This window comes from Helicoverpa zea, chromosome 17 (genome assembly GCF_022581195.2).
Source record: "Helicoverpa zea isolate HzStark_Cry1AcR chromosome 17, ilHelZeax1.1, whole genome shotgun sequence".
NCBI lineage: Eukaryota > Metazoa > Arthropoda > Insecta > Lepidoptera > Noctuidae > Helicoverpa > Helicoverpa zea.
In genome coordinates, this window is record NC_061468.1 from 4,636,112 (window position 1) to 4,651,870 (window position 15,759).

The 15,759-nt window shown below is 37.5% G+C and overlaps 3 protein-coding genes across 5 annotated transcripts; 1 reads left to right on the plus strand and 2 right to left on the minus strand.

Moving 5' to 3' along the window:
* The first annotated feature begins 308 nt into the window (after nt 1-308).
* On the plus strand, nt 309-8,725 carry LOC124638078. 2 transcript variants are annotated; one of them, XM_047174906.1, is made up of 11 exons: nt 309-472; nt 702-1,373; nt 1,979-2,217; nt 2,670-2,779; nt 3,138-3,242; nt 3,530-3,652; nt 4,437-4,611; nt 5,032-5,256; nt 5,497-5,707; nt 5,787-7,220; nt 8,507-8,725. In XM_047174906.1, exons 2-10 carry the CDS (start codon nt 797-799, stop codon nt 6,428-6,430), a joined length of 2,409 nt encoding a protein of 802 aa, XP_047030862.1. In that variant the 5' UTR covers nt 309-472; nt 702-796; the 3' UTR covers nt 6,431-7,220; nt 8,507-8,725. The 2 variants fall into 2 exon arrangements, with proteins under 2 accessions (XP_047030862.1, XP_047030863.1); XM_047174907.1 differs by having other exon boundaries at nt 357-430; nt 735-1,373.
* A 654-nt stretch (nt 8,726-9,379) lies between these two features.
* LOC124638080 (tRNA selenocysteine 1-associated protein 1-like) lies at nt 9,380-12,860 on the minus strand. Its single transcript, XM_047174910.1, has 6 exons — nt 12,695-12,860; nt 12,333-12,464; nt 12,026-12,254; nt 11,701-11,918; nt 11,093-11,261; nt 9,380-9,551 (listed from the first exon to the last, which is right to left on the minus strand). The coding sequence occupies exons 1-6, from the start codon at nt 12,725-12,727 to the stop codon at nt 9,430-9,432; spliced, it is 903 nt and encodes a 300-aa protein (XP_047030866.1). The 5' UTR covers nt 12,728-12,860; the 3' UTR covers nt 9,380-9,429.
* A 155-nt stretch (nt 12,861-13,015) lies between these two features.
* LOC124638079 (tRNA selenocysteine 1-associated protein 1-like) lies at nt 13,016-15,722 on the minus strand. 2 transcript variants are annotated; one of them, XM_047174909.1, is made up of 6 exons: nt 15,552-15,722; nt 15,300-15,431; nt 14,786-15,014; nt 14,141-14,361; nt 13,475-13,604; nt 13,016-13,196 (listed from the first exon to the last, which is right to left on the minus strand). In XM_047174909.1, the coding sequence occupies exons 1-6, from the start codon at nt 15,582-15,584 to the stop codon at nt 13,075-13,077; spliced, it is 867 nt and encodes a 288-aa protein (XP_047030865.1). In that variant the 5' UTR covers nt 15,585-15,722; the 3' UTR covers nt 13,016-13,074. The 2 variants fall into 2 exon arrangements, with proteins under 2 accessions (XP_047030865.1, XP_047030864.1); XM_047174908.1 differs by having other exon boundaries at nt 13,475-13,643; nt 15,552-15,721.
* Between the last annotated feature and the right edge of the window lie 37 nt (nt 15,723-15,759).

Here is a 15,759-nt window from a genome sequence, read left to right on the forward strand (position 1 = left end):
CACTCCTGTCCAGAACTGCTCCAGATGCTGTTGATGTTCATTAATCAAAACAATATTAAATTATAAATTGTGGCCTATATTTAGGCCACAGTTTGTATGGTTGTGGTATATATTATATGTTATGTGTTACTAACATTTTGTTGTTGTTTTTATATATGTAAATATATTTCTGTTTGTTTCAGTGCCGTCCTACTAACACATTAAGTTACACAAGATCGGCCACAGCACCATCTTAAATCAATATATATATATTTTTAAATTTATTTTAATTATATAAAAGCACTTCTTGCTTCTCATCCCACTTGTCATTGGCAGAATCGTCGAAATTGACATCGACACGGATTGCCATATACAAAAATAGAATAGAATAGAATTATTGTAAATTATTTCTGTTCTGTCGTGTCTACTACCTACTGCTGTAGCATGGATCGTAGATAAAAATTAATATTGAGAGTTTAATGATTCTACTATTATAGTTCGGCCATTCAGAGAATGCGTTCCTGACACGTCGCGATTGAACTGACGACGTAACTTTGCAATGGCGTTGCAGTTACGATAAAAATATTTTTGCTGGTTGTTTACCGTTTTAACAATTGAGGAGCATTAAAACAACATTATTATATCAATAATCAATGAATGTAGTTACGTCGTCAGTTCAATCGCGACGTGTCAGGAACGCATTCTCTGAATGGCCGAACTATAGTATAATTATTAATTTGTACGTACAATTGAAGGCAGCGTGTGTATGAAGCTAAACTTATAAAAATAAAACTCGAATATTTAATAATTCACGACAATGTCGACAAGAAGAGCAAGAATAAAAGCTGTTACCTCGTTACCGCCACGAAGAAAGAATAACGATGCTGCAAACAATACTAAAGCTAAATTACTTGAGAAAGAAACGTTAGAAAAACCTGCTAGAAGTCCTAAAACACCACGAGCCATTAAAACACAAGACAATTTAGACAGATGTTCCCCAAAACCTGCCTCTCCATTGAAATCACCGCGCTCTGTAAATATTTTAAAAAGTCAAGAAAAAGTACCATCACCTTTGGTGGCTGAGGTGTCTAAAGAGGCTGTAGGTACACCAAAGAGGTCGGAGAAAGTGTCTGTGATTACGAGTACGTACAGTGTTAAGTCCAATGTATTTGTATCGCCTAAGAGTGTCGGGAGTCCTGCAAAGAGGTTTGCTCCCTCCCCCCTTGTACAGACCAGGGTTGATGTAAATATTCAAAGGATCACACCATGCACGCCTGAGAAGCATAAACAAAAGAATGCTGATGGCAAAGCTGTTGAGATAGACCTTACTGATGGCAAGTCTGCAGAGTTCAGTAAAGGAGCCAGCAGTAATGTTGCATCAGATGTCCCAGATGGTATGGTTATTTTCGTTACATTACAAATTCCAGCAAGAAGCTGACTAAATCACCTAACTTCATGATTTGTCACAGGAAATTATCTTTTTTGATTGAAAGGGTAATCAGTTGCTACATTTCCTGTAGTTTACATATCAGTTTATAAAATGGGGGAGCTACTGCAGTGGACATATATCCCCATAACTTGTGATGTCACACTTCTTTCACTTTATATTGACAGATTGATGCTATCCTATTCTTTACGATGACCAAAATATACACCTGTATACTACCTCTATCTACTCCCTAATTTATCTCCCTACATGCCATCCATATACTCCCCCTGTACTAAGATCTACTATGTATTCCCAGATAAGCACCCCCATATACTTCTTATATATTCCCTTATATGTATACTTCCTCATGTGCTTCCCATACATTAAGCCCTGTCCGAATATCCCCCTCAACCTTTTTAAAGGTCTGCTGGATCCCTGAAGTTATGACATCCCTTTTTAAAGGTCCGCTAACCCTGGAGTTATTCGTAATAGCGCATGATTGCACTTGCTGATTATTCCATTGTTTTAACTATATTTTGTCTCTTCTTATAACTTACTTATTTTTTCCAGATTACAATGTCCCCAGTGTACCTGAAAGCATTACTGAAGATGCAGTCATGGATGGTATTGTACCACTCCAAGCAGTATCCGGAGCTCCCAAACCCCTGGCCCTGCTGAAGAATGAGATTATATCAGAAAATGCTGAAGTGTTGTTTGACCCTATTGTACCTTTGCCTTCGCCGAGCAAACTGCGGCCCAAACTTCGACCGGTACCAAGACTTGCGCCTTTGAGAAGAAATAGTGTTCAGGTAACATTTCTATACTTCCTATCTTGAAAATAAGCACAGATTACTATGTTTTGTTCTATAAAATTTCTTCACTGATTGCAAAATAATTACGGCATTTAAACAAATGTTTACATATGTCATTATGTCTTTCACTGTTTGAACAGTTGTATGTGATGCATTAATGAAGAATATTGTTTAAAACTGAGCATTCATTTAAAATAAATACTTAAATTTTGCTGTCAGTGTATTAGTAATCAAGACCCTGCAAAAATAATAAATCTTTATTGCAAAAATCATAATTTATTTTATTCCAGTTTTTATATCTAATATTATAGTGGCAACACAAATATGTTTCTGTGTTTTTTTTTTATAACTGTCCACCTATGATTTGGTGTCGTGAGATACAACCTAGGGACAGGCAGACTGATGGAAAAACGACAAACGAAAAAGTTGAATAAAGCTTTCCTTTATAGGGTAGTGCATCAGAATCGGAAGACGAGAACCGGCGCGCGCTACTCAGCAGCGGCGGAACCAACACACCTGCACCGTCGAGACAGCGACACGACTCACACATCACAAACAGGTCAGACCCTGCTGTTTTTAGTCTTCTGCCAAAACGTTTCCTGGTTCCTGTAGCATCTACAAGATTTAGTTTATCAAAATCATTTATTCTATGGGGTAAGTATTTAGTTTGAGCCGCTACGTTTTTCCTGAATAAAGATCCACCCAGTGGGTACATAATGTACACCTGTGTTCAGTACATAGGTACACCCTAAATAGAAACTCTATTTTTCATCATACATGCAACAAATGGCCTCGAATTTTATCAATTCATTGTTATTAAACACTTTCAAATACTTTGATGTTGTTTCAATCTTGTCGGCCCAGTTTTAGTCAACCTGGATGTATTTATTTTTCCTATAACTTTGGTCTATTTTCAGGGAAGTGGCCCGCGTTAGAAATGACTCCGTGTGTTCGAGTGTTAGTCAGGCAACGACGCAGCCACCGGCCGCCTCATCGCCTGTCAAAGACAAACCTGTATCCAAGTAGGTCATCAGCTAATACCGAAAATAATATAGCTATATAGTAGGTATACAAACAGTTCAATAATCTCCTTTTATTAGCTGTTTTTCAGTAATCCCACCCTGCCCTTGCCCGACTAAAATGTAGCCTACTTGGGGATAGTCTAGTTTCCCAACTGTGAAAGAAATCGGTTTTCAAATTGGTCCGTAGTTTCCGAGCCTTTAATAGAGAAACAAAACTATTACCCCTTCATTATATTAACTATGTGGCAACTAACGCAATTACTACAGAAAATTACTTCAACACACAGGTCTCGTCGCGTCGATACGTCTCGCCGTAACGCGGCGATGCGTCGACGTCGCGAAGCCGTCAACAAAGATGAACTTACTATGTACGACCTCATCTTTTACAATCCGACCACCAACCCCATTGTGTAAGTATGTCGAACTTTTTTATATTTAGGTACTTTTGAACGTCTAAACAGTTTTTGAAAGCAATCCAAGAAAAAAATACCAAAATTAAGGCGACAAATTGATCAACAATAATTCCATAACTGGCACGCGCATCTAAGGTGCCAAAAGGGGGTCGGAGCGTCTGAGCGGGGCGAGGATAACAATACGCGCGCTAGCTTATAACTAAAAGTCGTAAGCGACAAAATGGTTTTGTAATTTTATTATTTAGAAATGATAATTTGATAAAAATTCCTTCTACAATTTTAAAGAGTATGTATATACTCAACTACTAAAAAAGTTAAGAGGCTTAAATCGGTCCCGTTTACCCATAATATGTGAATCTCTTTTTAAAAAGAGGTATGTTTGATATATTTTTCTCTGTTATAAAAGTTACCTAATCATGTTTCTACGTCTAACAAAATAAGGCTTATATCATGAACTTTTAGGTAACCAAGTTGTATTTTGATCCGTTTTGTATTTACTGAGAAAAATTGAGATCCTTGGCGCCAAAAATTCCAATTCGTCCTCTTAAGACACTTAAATCCCTCAAATGCATATCTTGTTGGTTTCTATAATGGATGATTTAAAGAATGGTTCAAAGGAGGAATGAAATGAATGAATGAATGGTAGAATTTTGTGTTTTTTCTCTTATATTTTATACGCGATCTTCTTGCCTATATTAACGAGAGTTATTGCATAATAAAAGACAGTGAACATATCATACAATTGCTCACAACCTCTATAACCCTATTTATCCTCTTCCAGCCCCGACAAAGACGAGCTCCAAGCCCAAGAAGCCAATGAGAAGGAAGAGGCGGCTCGCAAGGCCTCCATGGAGGTTGAGGAGACGCCGGCGGAACAACCAGAGACCGACGCCGCGCCCGTGCCACAGATCAAACTAGGACCCAATGGGGAGATCATGCTGGATGAACAGAGCTTGGTATGGTTACACAAGCTGTAAGGGTAGATAAATCTCGTAATGTTGACAAAAAAATCGCTTGGCAATATTTATTTATATATATTTACGGATAGCGATGTCCATCCAATCCCTATGTGATAAAGCCATGTGTTACAATATGTCCTCAATTGCTGGCAATGTTGCCTACCACTGTGTTGCAACCGTATATTGGTACAAAAATGTAGCCCGTCTAGAGGCGCCCTAAATTAAATAGCAATGAAGGGATCAGTCTTGAGATAGAATTGATAGATGTTTGATGAGAGAAAGCATCATCATCATGGTGGTAGTTCATTCCACAGGTAGGTATGTAGCATAGGTTGTCAATGGCTTCTGAAAAATGATCCCTTCAATAACTCTTTGCTGAAACATGGTCATTTACAATCCTTCAATGTTACGTTCCAGGTAATAAAATCCTCCGACAAGCGCAAGGTATCGTCTAGCGTAGTGCACGAGGGCGCTTGGGCGACGAGCAACACGTCCGGCCGCTACCGCCGCACGCCGCGCACTGCGGACTGGTGCGACGCAGAGACTGTACGCTTCTACCGAGCACTGGCCGCTTTGGGGACGGACTTCATGCTCATGGAGAGATTGTTCCCGGGACGAACGAGACGAGATCTCAAGCTTAAGGTAATTCTATATCGTATATAATGTGAAAGCTATGACGGTTTCTCAAAAACCTTTTTGGAGTGGGGTCCAACGTTTTACATATTTAAAATATAAATTATACCATGTCCTACAGGACGCGGGTGAACCTGGCCTAATCTAATAATCTCCTTCCATGCACTGTTACCTGCCGAAATATCAAAATCGAAATACCAAATACACAATACCTACTTACTAATGCTAAGATCGCAATTTCGTCTTCAGTTCAAGAAAGAAGAACGTGTGAACATGGCTCAAATAGACAAGGCACTCCGCACGACTTGCAAGTGGGACGCGAATCGACTTCTGGACGAATTCCAAGCCGAACGCGAGGAGGCCGACAGGAAGGCGCAGGCGGAGGCCGAGGAGCAGCGCAAGCAGGCGCGGGAACTGCGGGAGAAACAGAAGGAGATGCGCGAACTGCGCGTGCGCATGAGTCAGTATCATTACCATTTTATGTTCCAAGTTCAAATTAAGTTCTTTTTATTTATCTACGATTCGTTTGTATATTTCAGGTCGAGGTTCGAAAGCTTTAGGTACCTCCAGCTTACCTTTGGCAGAGAGTATTCTCACAGCTGATGATATTATCAAACAGCACCATGAAATGAAAGCTCAGCAAGCGAAAGCTGCTGCCATGCCAAGACCGAGAGGGCGGCCGCCTTCGAAACCCGGCACCCTAGCCCGCGCTCGCACCACGACGACAAAACCAACATCACAACCAACTGACCAAGATAAGGCTACAATACCGAAACTTGACCCGACCAAATCACAAGGAAAAACTCCCGACCAAAGACAGACAAGCACTCCCACACCCGTAGTGCCTTCGAATATCGAGAACGGCTCGCTAGTCGTACTCACGGTCAACGACCCCAACTCGCCTTCCAAAAAGATGTTACAGACTTACATAGCCGGCGGCGGAGGAAGGTTAACCCCAGTCGCTTTGCCACCATCGTTTTTGAACTCTGTCGTTACGTATATGAAAAAAGGTGGTGGTACACCAAAAAGCAATATGTCTGCAGGTTCGTCCCCTCATTTGATGTCACCCAGCAGTGTAACGAGCCAAGATAGTCGACCATGCTCCACTCCAGGAGTCATTCAAATTAATCCTAGTCCTGCTAAAAGACAGCGACACAGTTCATATACGGTCACACAACTCTAAGACAGGAAATAAGGCAGAATAAAAATAGTTTTTGTGTTGTGCTACAACTGTTTAGGCATTATAGAACATATAGTGTGTTCCATGGCTTTGTTTGATGATGTAAAAACAGTGAGATAGCCAACTATAGTGAGATTAATGTAGTGACACAAAGCTTCGTTAAATAATGGAGTGACATGAATTTGGTAAAAACTGTATTTGCATATGTCACAGGAAAATAACAAGGGCTCGTTAGTTGATCAATTTTCTAGGTAGTTGATCAACTCTCGGAAAATAATAAACGTCAGTCGAAATGTATTATTTAACGTATATATTTTAGTAAGTTGATTAATTTACCGGAAATAGTACATTTCAAATGCCGTTTATTATTTTCCGAGAGTTAATCAACTACCTAGAAAATTATATTTTGCAATGTAAAACAAGCCTTAAAAGTCAACTTTTGCTTCTGCTCAATATTCGTCACTATCAGGACAGTACCTGAATAGGTACAGAAACAGACTTAATTATTTTAAAAAAATGCGAGGAAATTGATAGCAACTACAGCAATAAAATCTTTTCACTTATGTAATCTAGAATTAGCCTTAGCTTATCACAAGTTTTAATTTATAATCTATTACAATTAATGACAATTATTCTCATATTCAAGTATGAATTATTTATGAATGAAATCCCTTGTTGTATGTCTTTATTGTAAGCTAATTAGATATAAGAATGTAAGTAATACGCATTTCTCTAAGTACACAATTTTAATCCCGCTTTTTGGCTCATAAACGAAGATTGCGTACACTGTACAGTAGCCCAAGCACGAATATTTGCGAAAAGTTATTCGTATCGAAATCGAGTAACATTTGTATGAGAATTGTACAGCGCCCCTATCGGGCGTAAAAGGAAACAAAACATGGCAGCACGAACATTGTTTTGACGTACGGTAACGTAAACTCTCGAAGGCTGGCTATCGAGTATGTCGAAACATTATTCACTTGAAAAAAGTCGGTGAGAAAGGTTTCGAGAAGTGTAAAAATAAAGTTTTAACCGTGTTTATGTTTTGTTTAGAGTTAGTTTTGTGAATAAAAGTGTTTTAAAATTATTGTTAAGTTATTGGAACAATTAGTAATAGCTTCAATATAAGTAATTTAAAATGCAAAGACCGCCACTGTATGAACGTAGTTCATAGTCTTTGCCATATTATGTCATATTATCTTTTAGCGGCAAATTTACTAGAATATTATAGATATCAATCACGAGAAACAAGGTAGATAATAAATCATATTTTATTTATTTGCGTACCTATAGAATTAGTGTTTGAAAAAAAATTGTTATTTAAATGTTTATTTTTAATCATTGTAGAGCAAAACTTAGGAATAGAATTAACCCACTGGACACAAATGAAACCGAATTTAAAAATATAGAATATAGAAATAGCATTGCACTTAAAATACTTCACACTAAAGTTTATGCCACTCGAACTTATTAAAACTGTTTACTCACGCTTCCATGAATTCAACCATCATTTCATATTGCGTGCGTCTGACTGGTTCTCATAATTATTTATTATATTGAAAGCACTTAATCATTTGTAGCAAAAAAAAAAACAGAAATACTTTTGTTGTGGACGTGTAGCAAAACATAAACAAATTTGGCGCCCTTACGCGCGTCGGATGTCAAGTGGGTGCGTTCGGTACCCGTCATTTTTTAAAAATAAAATCTCCGAAACTATGTTATATTGCTAAAGATAATGCCATTTTATAATGTCTAATAATTAACTTTGGGTCTCTTTTTTATATTACATTCAGTTTTTATTATAATTTAATAATAATAAAACCTTTAATCAAAGGTAAAAAAAATATTAACAACTAGAGTTAGTTTTCGAACGCACCATTCATTCAACAATCGTTCATTTTGCTCACTATGGCGCGTCCCTATTTACATTTGCATGACGTCACATTAGAATTCGAATCGAGTGTTCGATAGTGCTTCGAATGTGCTTCGTGCTGCCTACTATCGACAGACTACGTTTTCGAATCGAGGCCTCGATACGTTGTCGATTCGAATACGTTAGATATTCGTGCTTGGCCTACTGTACAGTGTCTTGTTAGAAAAAAAAAAAAACTCATACAGAACTTTTTAGCCAAGGTACGGTGCGAGATTTTTGTTGTAAATATTTGGTCTCTACTTCTTAACAGTATACTTATTAGTTCTCTTCAAACCTCGCGACTATCTTCCGAGAACAAGTACGTTACCCTCACTGCCACCCTAATAACCAAAAGTGGTTTCGATTCGCGCAATGCGAATGTCGCGATTGAACTGACGACGTAACTTTGCAATGGCGTTGCAGTTACGATAAAAATATTTTTGCTGGTTGTTTACCGTTTTAACAATTGAGGAGCATTAAAACAACATTATTATATCAATAATCAATGAATGTAGTTACGTCGTCAGTTCAATCGCGACGTGTCAGGAACGCATTCTCTGAATGGCCGAACTATAACGAGCTGACCAAGCTTTGATATGTGCTGAATGAGATTCGATGATAATAGATGTGATATGATTGTTTATTGATAATGAAATCTATTGTATGATTTCCGATGAATTGTATATACAAATAAGCTTTCAATTATAAATGCAAGATGTTGTAAAAATAACAAAAAGGGAACTTAAAGAATAACTGTATTTATTTAACTAATAATGGAATTTTAACAAGCTCATTCATTATACTTTCATTAAGAAAATAATTAAAAAAAACAACAATAGACCAGTTGACAGGCTTTTCCACTTATTAAATGAGTTCTACCAAATGAGTATGTTTCATTTTAATCATCAAAGAATTAATAATTTTGGTAGTAATTTTTCATTGACGACATAGCATTGAATTTCCCAAGATTCTCCCCAGCCGGCCCCAGTCGAATCAAATATTTAGAGAAAAAAAAAACAACTGAATAAAAAACGAAGACATTTAAGTCATAAAAAACGTTTATTTACAAATGACTAGCCTATCTTAACAGCTAATGTGCCTCTACGACCTCATGGGGAAACCACTGGGACTCTTCAAGACAGTCCCACAGTGATAATTCTGGGTCCAGAAATTCCTCGTTCATTTCATCAACGTCGATGACTTTCTTATGATCTGCAAACAAAGAAGTACTCTAAAATACTCTGTACATAACTATTTGAAAAATGGCAATGATGGCAAAGGTCTGCTACAGAAATAAACTTACTCGCCACATAAACTGCAACCTGCTTGCAATCCCCCAAATCGACGATCAACCCCGTTTTACCCTTGGAGTGATTTTTCATCATGTACCCACCATAAATTCAATGGGAACAAATATAATGACCACCATAAAATGCTTTGATACCCTTAGTTTTGCAACCAGAAAAATCTACTGAACACCAGAAAAATAAAGTCTAAAAATGTAATAGTACCAGCTATTTTAGTCACGACTTCACTTTAAATTGTATTCGACCACCAAATTTAGTAAATGATCACCAACTCTTGACGACCAAATTAATGTATTATTTTTGCCTAAATAAGTCACTGTGATTGCCATAAAATGTAGGCTTATTATCAAATAAAGTATTATGATGCCATATTAAGTTATGTGTCCGGCTTGCAATGCATGCGTGAGTGTCAGTATGACGAGTGACAGGGGAAAATGGAAGAAAATGACATATTGCGCCGACCCCAAGTAAAATTGGGAACAGGGCAGGAGAAAGAAGAAGAAGAATGTGTTTCTCAATACACTCCCTCGAAAACACACTCTTATCGCACTGTTTAGAGGCATGCAATAGACAATTTTCCACCCTAGTGCAGGAAAAGGGTCCCCATAATGTAATTACATTTATTGTATCAGGCCGAACTTATTTTTTTGGAGTCAGTTTACTTAAACAGGATAGCAAGATGTAAAAACTTTGATTATCATTTTATATTAAAACGCTGGTATAATTTTGATGATCATTCACTACTTTTGGTGATCATTTACTACTTTTGGGATAACAATGATTTATTTGGACTCATTTTGCTTAAATAGGATAGCAGAATGTAAAAACTTTGGTTATCATTTTACTTTAAAATGGTGGTTTAATTTTGGTGATCATTTACTATTTTTGGCTTGCGCATGATTTATTTTGGAGTAATTTCACTTAAATGGGATAGCAAAGTGTTAAAACTTTGGTTATCATTTTACATTAAAATGCGAGTTTCATTTTGGTGATCATTTACTATTTTTGTCTGCTATTTGTTACTATTTCTGGTGATCAGTTAAACATAAGCCAAATTCAATTAGCAATTTCATACAATTATATTATGTACCAACTTATAAGAGAAAATACATGCCAGCCAGGTGTAGAGACAGCAAAGAAATTCCGAGTAACGCCAATTTTTTTGTCGGCAAAATGGTACGGAGCGCTTTTGCAACAGGCTTTAGCGTCATTTATAAAAACATCGTACAAGCTAAGCATTTAAGCCAACTTTTCTAAGCAACTGAGCATAATAAGTTCCCTGAAGTCTCAGATCAAAGCTGAAGTAATATTAGAAGAAAACATGTAGGCATTTATGAAAAAATTTGAATAACACTTCAAATTACTGGTTTGAAAGTTGATTGGAGTTTTGTATAATCCCTATTATTATTATAAACCTGGAGAGATGTTAAGCTAGTAAAGACTTACCAACTAAGGCGAGCTCATCGTTCTGCTTGGCGGCGGCGGGCGGCTGCGTGACGTCAGCGACGGGCACGGTCTGCGCCGCGGCCGCGCCCTGCTCGCCCTGCCCGTAGTAGCCAGACCACGCTGAATAGTTCTGCCAGTATGCAGACGGATCATAGTATTGATTGTACTCCTATAAAGTGAAATGTTACTTTACATGTACAACATACTGACTGTTCATCTGTTAAGCCATTGTCCCAATGGAAGGCCGTTCAAGCAGTCCTGAAGCGATAAGCGATGTGTAGGCCTACAGATGTGGTCAGTCAGGTAGAAAATGAAGTACCTGGCATTTGGATTTTAAGGCGAAAATGTCAAGCACCGGTTACACAGTTAAGCAGTATCAAGTATTTTGAATAATATCACAAACAAAATAATCATGCTTAATGCCAGTGATTTTAATTTAATGATGTACTTTTTAATTAAGTATATCCTACTATATCATTACCCCCCACTTCATTATCGCACTGGGTACTGAGAACAAAGTTCCTGAGGTAATGTCCATATGCTTAACATAGCAACTGTCAATTATTAGCATCCAACATATTCTAGATCTTTGTCAATTAATCACATACCGAGCCACTGCTGAATGTAGAATTCGGTGTAGTGGGACCAGATGGATTCTGATTGGAGCTATTGCCTTTAGGCTTAGGCACTGCAGTACATATCTTCAAAGGTTTTGAGCCGAGCCCAGTGTACCCGTTCATGGCGTACAATGCATTTCTTTGCTCTTCTTCATTGCCGAATCTCACAAAACCATAGCCTTTTGTGTAGCCAGAACTGTCCAAAATTACTGAAATATATTGTTCTCAACTTTTAAGGTCAAGGTATTGTTAATGGCTCTAAGTGTATAGAAATGAGATCATTTAGTTAGAACATATTGTCAGAAACAAAATGTACCTTTAGCAGTTTTTATGGATGAATATTTGGATGCAAATATTCTATAGAGTGAATAGTCATCAACATCAGGGCTTAAATCTCCAACCCACACAGAGAACTCCCGCTCCTGTTGCATATTGGCACGAGCTTCCCGTGACGCAGTATTTAACCGAAACCTCACCACTGGAAACGTTCCCGGGATTGGTTTACCATTCAGCTTGTGCATAGCATCTATTGCTTCTTCATCTGTCTGTTGTTGAAAATATTCATTTTAATAATGAATTTTAAATTGAATATTTTCTAAGATATGACGATAATTTGATGGTACCTGAAAATGTACAAAAGCATATCCTGCTGGTTCTCCAGTGAATTTGTTTCTCATAACTTTTACAGCTAGAGGACGCTGTCCCATACGATTGAAGGCAGCCATAATAAAGCTCTCAGTCATATTGGGCTCCAACTAAAATAAAATTTGAATTTTCATAGAATTCGTTACCCCTATTATACCAGATACTGTGTCATTAAATTAACATTAAAATAGAATGTGTGCTCTGTGAGCTTAAAATATAGAACATATCAATTGGAAGCTAAAGATAGAAAGTCCTAAATTTTTATTTACTCTTAGCACAGAAATATTCTATCCAGAATTTATGAGATTGTTTCTTGTTCTCTCGAGGACTTTGTACTCACGCTGCCCATCCATAACTGACATTGCATAGCCATAATTGGATTTTAAAATATTTTTTTATGGATAAATTGGAAAATCCTATCTTATTTTCACAAATCTAGAGCGGTCAAGCAGTTCAAATTATTTACAAACAAAACAAAATGTTTTCCATGGCGAACGCCGAACTGTCATAATTATCGTTGTCATCAGTGGATCTGTCATGCGTCAAAAACAGACCAGCCAGTATATCTTAGTTAGATGTAAACATAAAAGTACCTACCATGTTTGACCGGTTTCTGGGACGTAAAAAAAAGGATAAAGAAATAGGTAATACCGCAAAGATATAAATGCAAATTCATTTATTTACAAATTATTAATCTATCCTTAATGTTAAATATAATAACTAATGCGCCTCTACAAGTTCTTGCGGGAACCACTGCGACTCTTCTAGACAGTCCCAGAGTGATAACTCAGGGTCTAGGAACTCTTGATTCATTTGGTCGACGTCGATTTCTTTCTTGTGTTCTATAAATAAAAAAATAGGAATGTAAGTAGTCCATAATAATTTGCAAAAATTACATCGTTTTATTTTGCTCTAGTGTTCCTATGTACTCGACTTCATTCACGTACCAAAAGCCTATTGCTGCCTCTGCATCAGCGAGCTTCACAAGTAATGCGCGCTTCTGCGCGCAAAACTGTACAGCAGGGTCAGCAGGTGGGTTCCTCGCGAGCCTACTTGGTCACTTAGTAGGCGGCTATTTTATACATTTAAATGTATGTATGTATGAAAAAAGTGAACTTACCAACTAAGGCGAGCTCATCGTTCTGCTTGGCGGCGGCGGGCGGCTGCGTGACGTCAGCGACGGGCACGGTCTGCGCCGCGGCCGCGCCCTGCTCGCCCTGCCCGTAGTAGCCAGACCACGCTGAATAGTTCTGCCAGTATGCAGACGGATCATAGTATTGATTGTACTCCTATAAAGTGAAATGTTACTTTACATGTACAACATCCTGACTGTTCATCTGTCAAGCCATTGTCCTTATGCTGGGCCGCTTCTCTTAACTTTCGTTGCAGTGAACATTGTAAAGATGCAAGCTTGTTCTCAATGCAGAATCTTTTATGATTGCAAGCAATAAGCAGTAGGCCTACAGATTTAGTCAGGTAGAAAATCAAAAACACTGGCACATGTAAGATTCATTAAAATAAAAAAATATTCTGGAAAACAGCCGCCAATGGATTAGATAAATCTTTACAAAAACATGTATTTTATGCCAGTGATTTCAATTTGACTGCTATTTTACTTTTTCTTTATTTATTTTTCTTCATTTGTCATTTCCCTGTACCGGCATGCCAGTGTTGGTGCTGTAAAGCAAGCTCACTGTAACAATCAACATTTAAAAGGGCACACGGCACATTGTGTAGCATTCACACTCTATAAACTAAATCTAGAAAATGTCAATTAATTACATACTGTTCCACTGCTGAATGTAGAATTGGGTGTTGAAGCTGCAGACGGATTCTGACTCGAGTTGGTCTCAGATTTAGGCTTTGGGACTGCAGTACATATCTTCAAAGGTTTTGAGCCAAGTCCAGTGTAACCGTTCATGGCGTATAACGCGTTTCTTTGCTCCTCTTCATTGCCAAATCTCACAAAACCATAGCCTTTTGTGTAGCCAGAGTTGTCCAAAATAACTGAAAGATAAAATCAATTGGTTTATTAAGTAGGTATTTTTTCTTAAAAACAAGAACCACTAAATTGGTTTTCATATACAAGTTGATAGACACCAGGACAATAATTACAGGGAAAAGGTGCAGTGCCACACCTGAAATATTGCAGTACTTTCTACAGTGCCTGCGCTATGTGCCTCTGCACATGCATAAGACCTACATGCTGCCATCGATTATGACATTTGCATTGCAAAATATTACTCCTCCAAGATTACAGTATGATTTATTCATTTATTAACAAGGCACACCAACAACTTATTTACAATTGCGTATAAGTACATGCAGTATATAAAGTTTACAATTAATGATATCCGTTGATAAAGACTTTTGACTTTAAAATATTACTGAGAAATTCTGTATGTGTTTGGATAGATTGGAAAATACACACCTTTAGCAGTTTTGATGGAAGAATACTTCGATGCAAAGACCCTATAGAGTGAGTAGTCATCAACTTCAGGACTCAGGTCTCCAACCCACACGGAGAATACTCGTTCTTGCTGCATATTGGCACGAGCTTCCCGTGACGCAGTATTTAACCGAAACCTCACCACTGGAAATGTTCCCGGGATTGGTTTACCATTCAGCTTGTGCATGGCATCTATTGCTTCTTCATCTGTCTGTAATAGCACATTTTAATTATACATACATTTTAATGACAATGTGGTAAAGTACTCAATTACAATTATGGCAAAATAAGTGCGCTTTGCAGTCACCCATTTGACTTCACATACTGGCACTGGCTATTCCAAAAGCTTCATCTATTTCTATTCCTAAGGCACCCAAAAGAAAAGTATAAGCTATACCTATTACTGCAACATTTCATCAAAATCCATGTAGTAATGTAAGTAACATCTATAGGTTTAATGACATTAGTAGGATTTACGTAAATCTTCTAAAATTACCTGAAAATGTACAAATGCATATCCAGCGGGTTCTCCAGTGAATTTATTTCTCATGACTTTTACTGCTAGTGGTCGCGGCCCCATGCGATTGAAGGCAGCCATTATGAAGCTCTCGGTCATGTTGGGCTCCAACTGAAATAAATTACATTGTGTTTTACTATTTAATAGCTAATGAAATTTATAACTATGAATGTTACTAAGCTCACATTGACGTTGAGCTTTTAAATTATTTAGAAATAAATGGACACTTACACTGCCCATCCATAGTTGACATTGCATAGCCATGATTTGTCAGCTGAAACTTCTTATTAGTTTAATGAAAAAGAAGTAATTTTTAATAACAATGCAATAATGTGTGATCTAAAATTTTCACAACAAAACGACGCGAAACTGCGAACGATCGAAATGTCGTTGTCACATGTCAAATAAAGTGTAGACTGTCACAAAATTTATATAAATA

Coding starts and splice junctions, on each gene's coding strand:
- LOC124638078 (XM_047174906.1), top strand. CDS start 797: ATGTCGACAAGAAGAGCAAGAATAAAAGCTGTTACCTCGTTACCGCCA. Junction 2,218..2,669: donor TGAGAAGAAATAGTGTTCAG/GTAACATTTCTA, acceptor TTTCCTTTATAG/GGTAGTGCATCAGAATCGGA. Junction 5,708..5,786: donor CGAACTGCGCGTGCGCATGA/GTCAGTATCATT, acceptor TGTATATTTCAG/GTCGAGGTTCGAAAGCTTTA.
- LOC124638080 (XM_047174910.1), bottom strand. CDS start 12,727: ATGGCTATGCAATGTCAGTTATGGATGGGCAGC. Junction 12,465..12,694: donor GTCAGTTATGGATGGGCAGC/GTGAGTACAAAG, acceptor ATTTTATTTTAG/TTGGAGCCCAATATGACTGA. Junction 12,255..12,332: donor ATGCTTTTGTACATTTTCAG/GTACCATCAAAT, acceptor TTTCAACAACAG/ACAGATGAAGAAGCAATAGA.
- LOC124638079 (XM_047174908.1), bottom strand. CDS start 15,584: ATGGCTATGCAATGTCAACTATGGATGGGCAGT. Junction 15,432..15,551: donor GTCAACTATGGATGGGCAGT/GTAAGTGTCCAT, acceptor AATTTATTTCAG/TTGGAGCCCAACATGACCGA. Junction 15,015..15,299: donor ATGCATTTGTACATTTTCAG/GTAATTTTAGAA, acceptor GTGCTATTACAG/ACAGATGAAGAAGCAATAGA.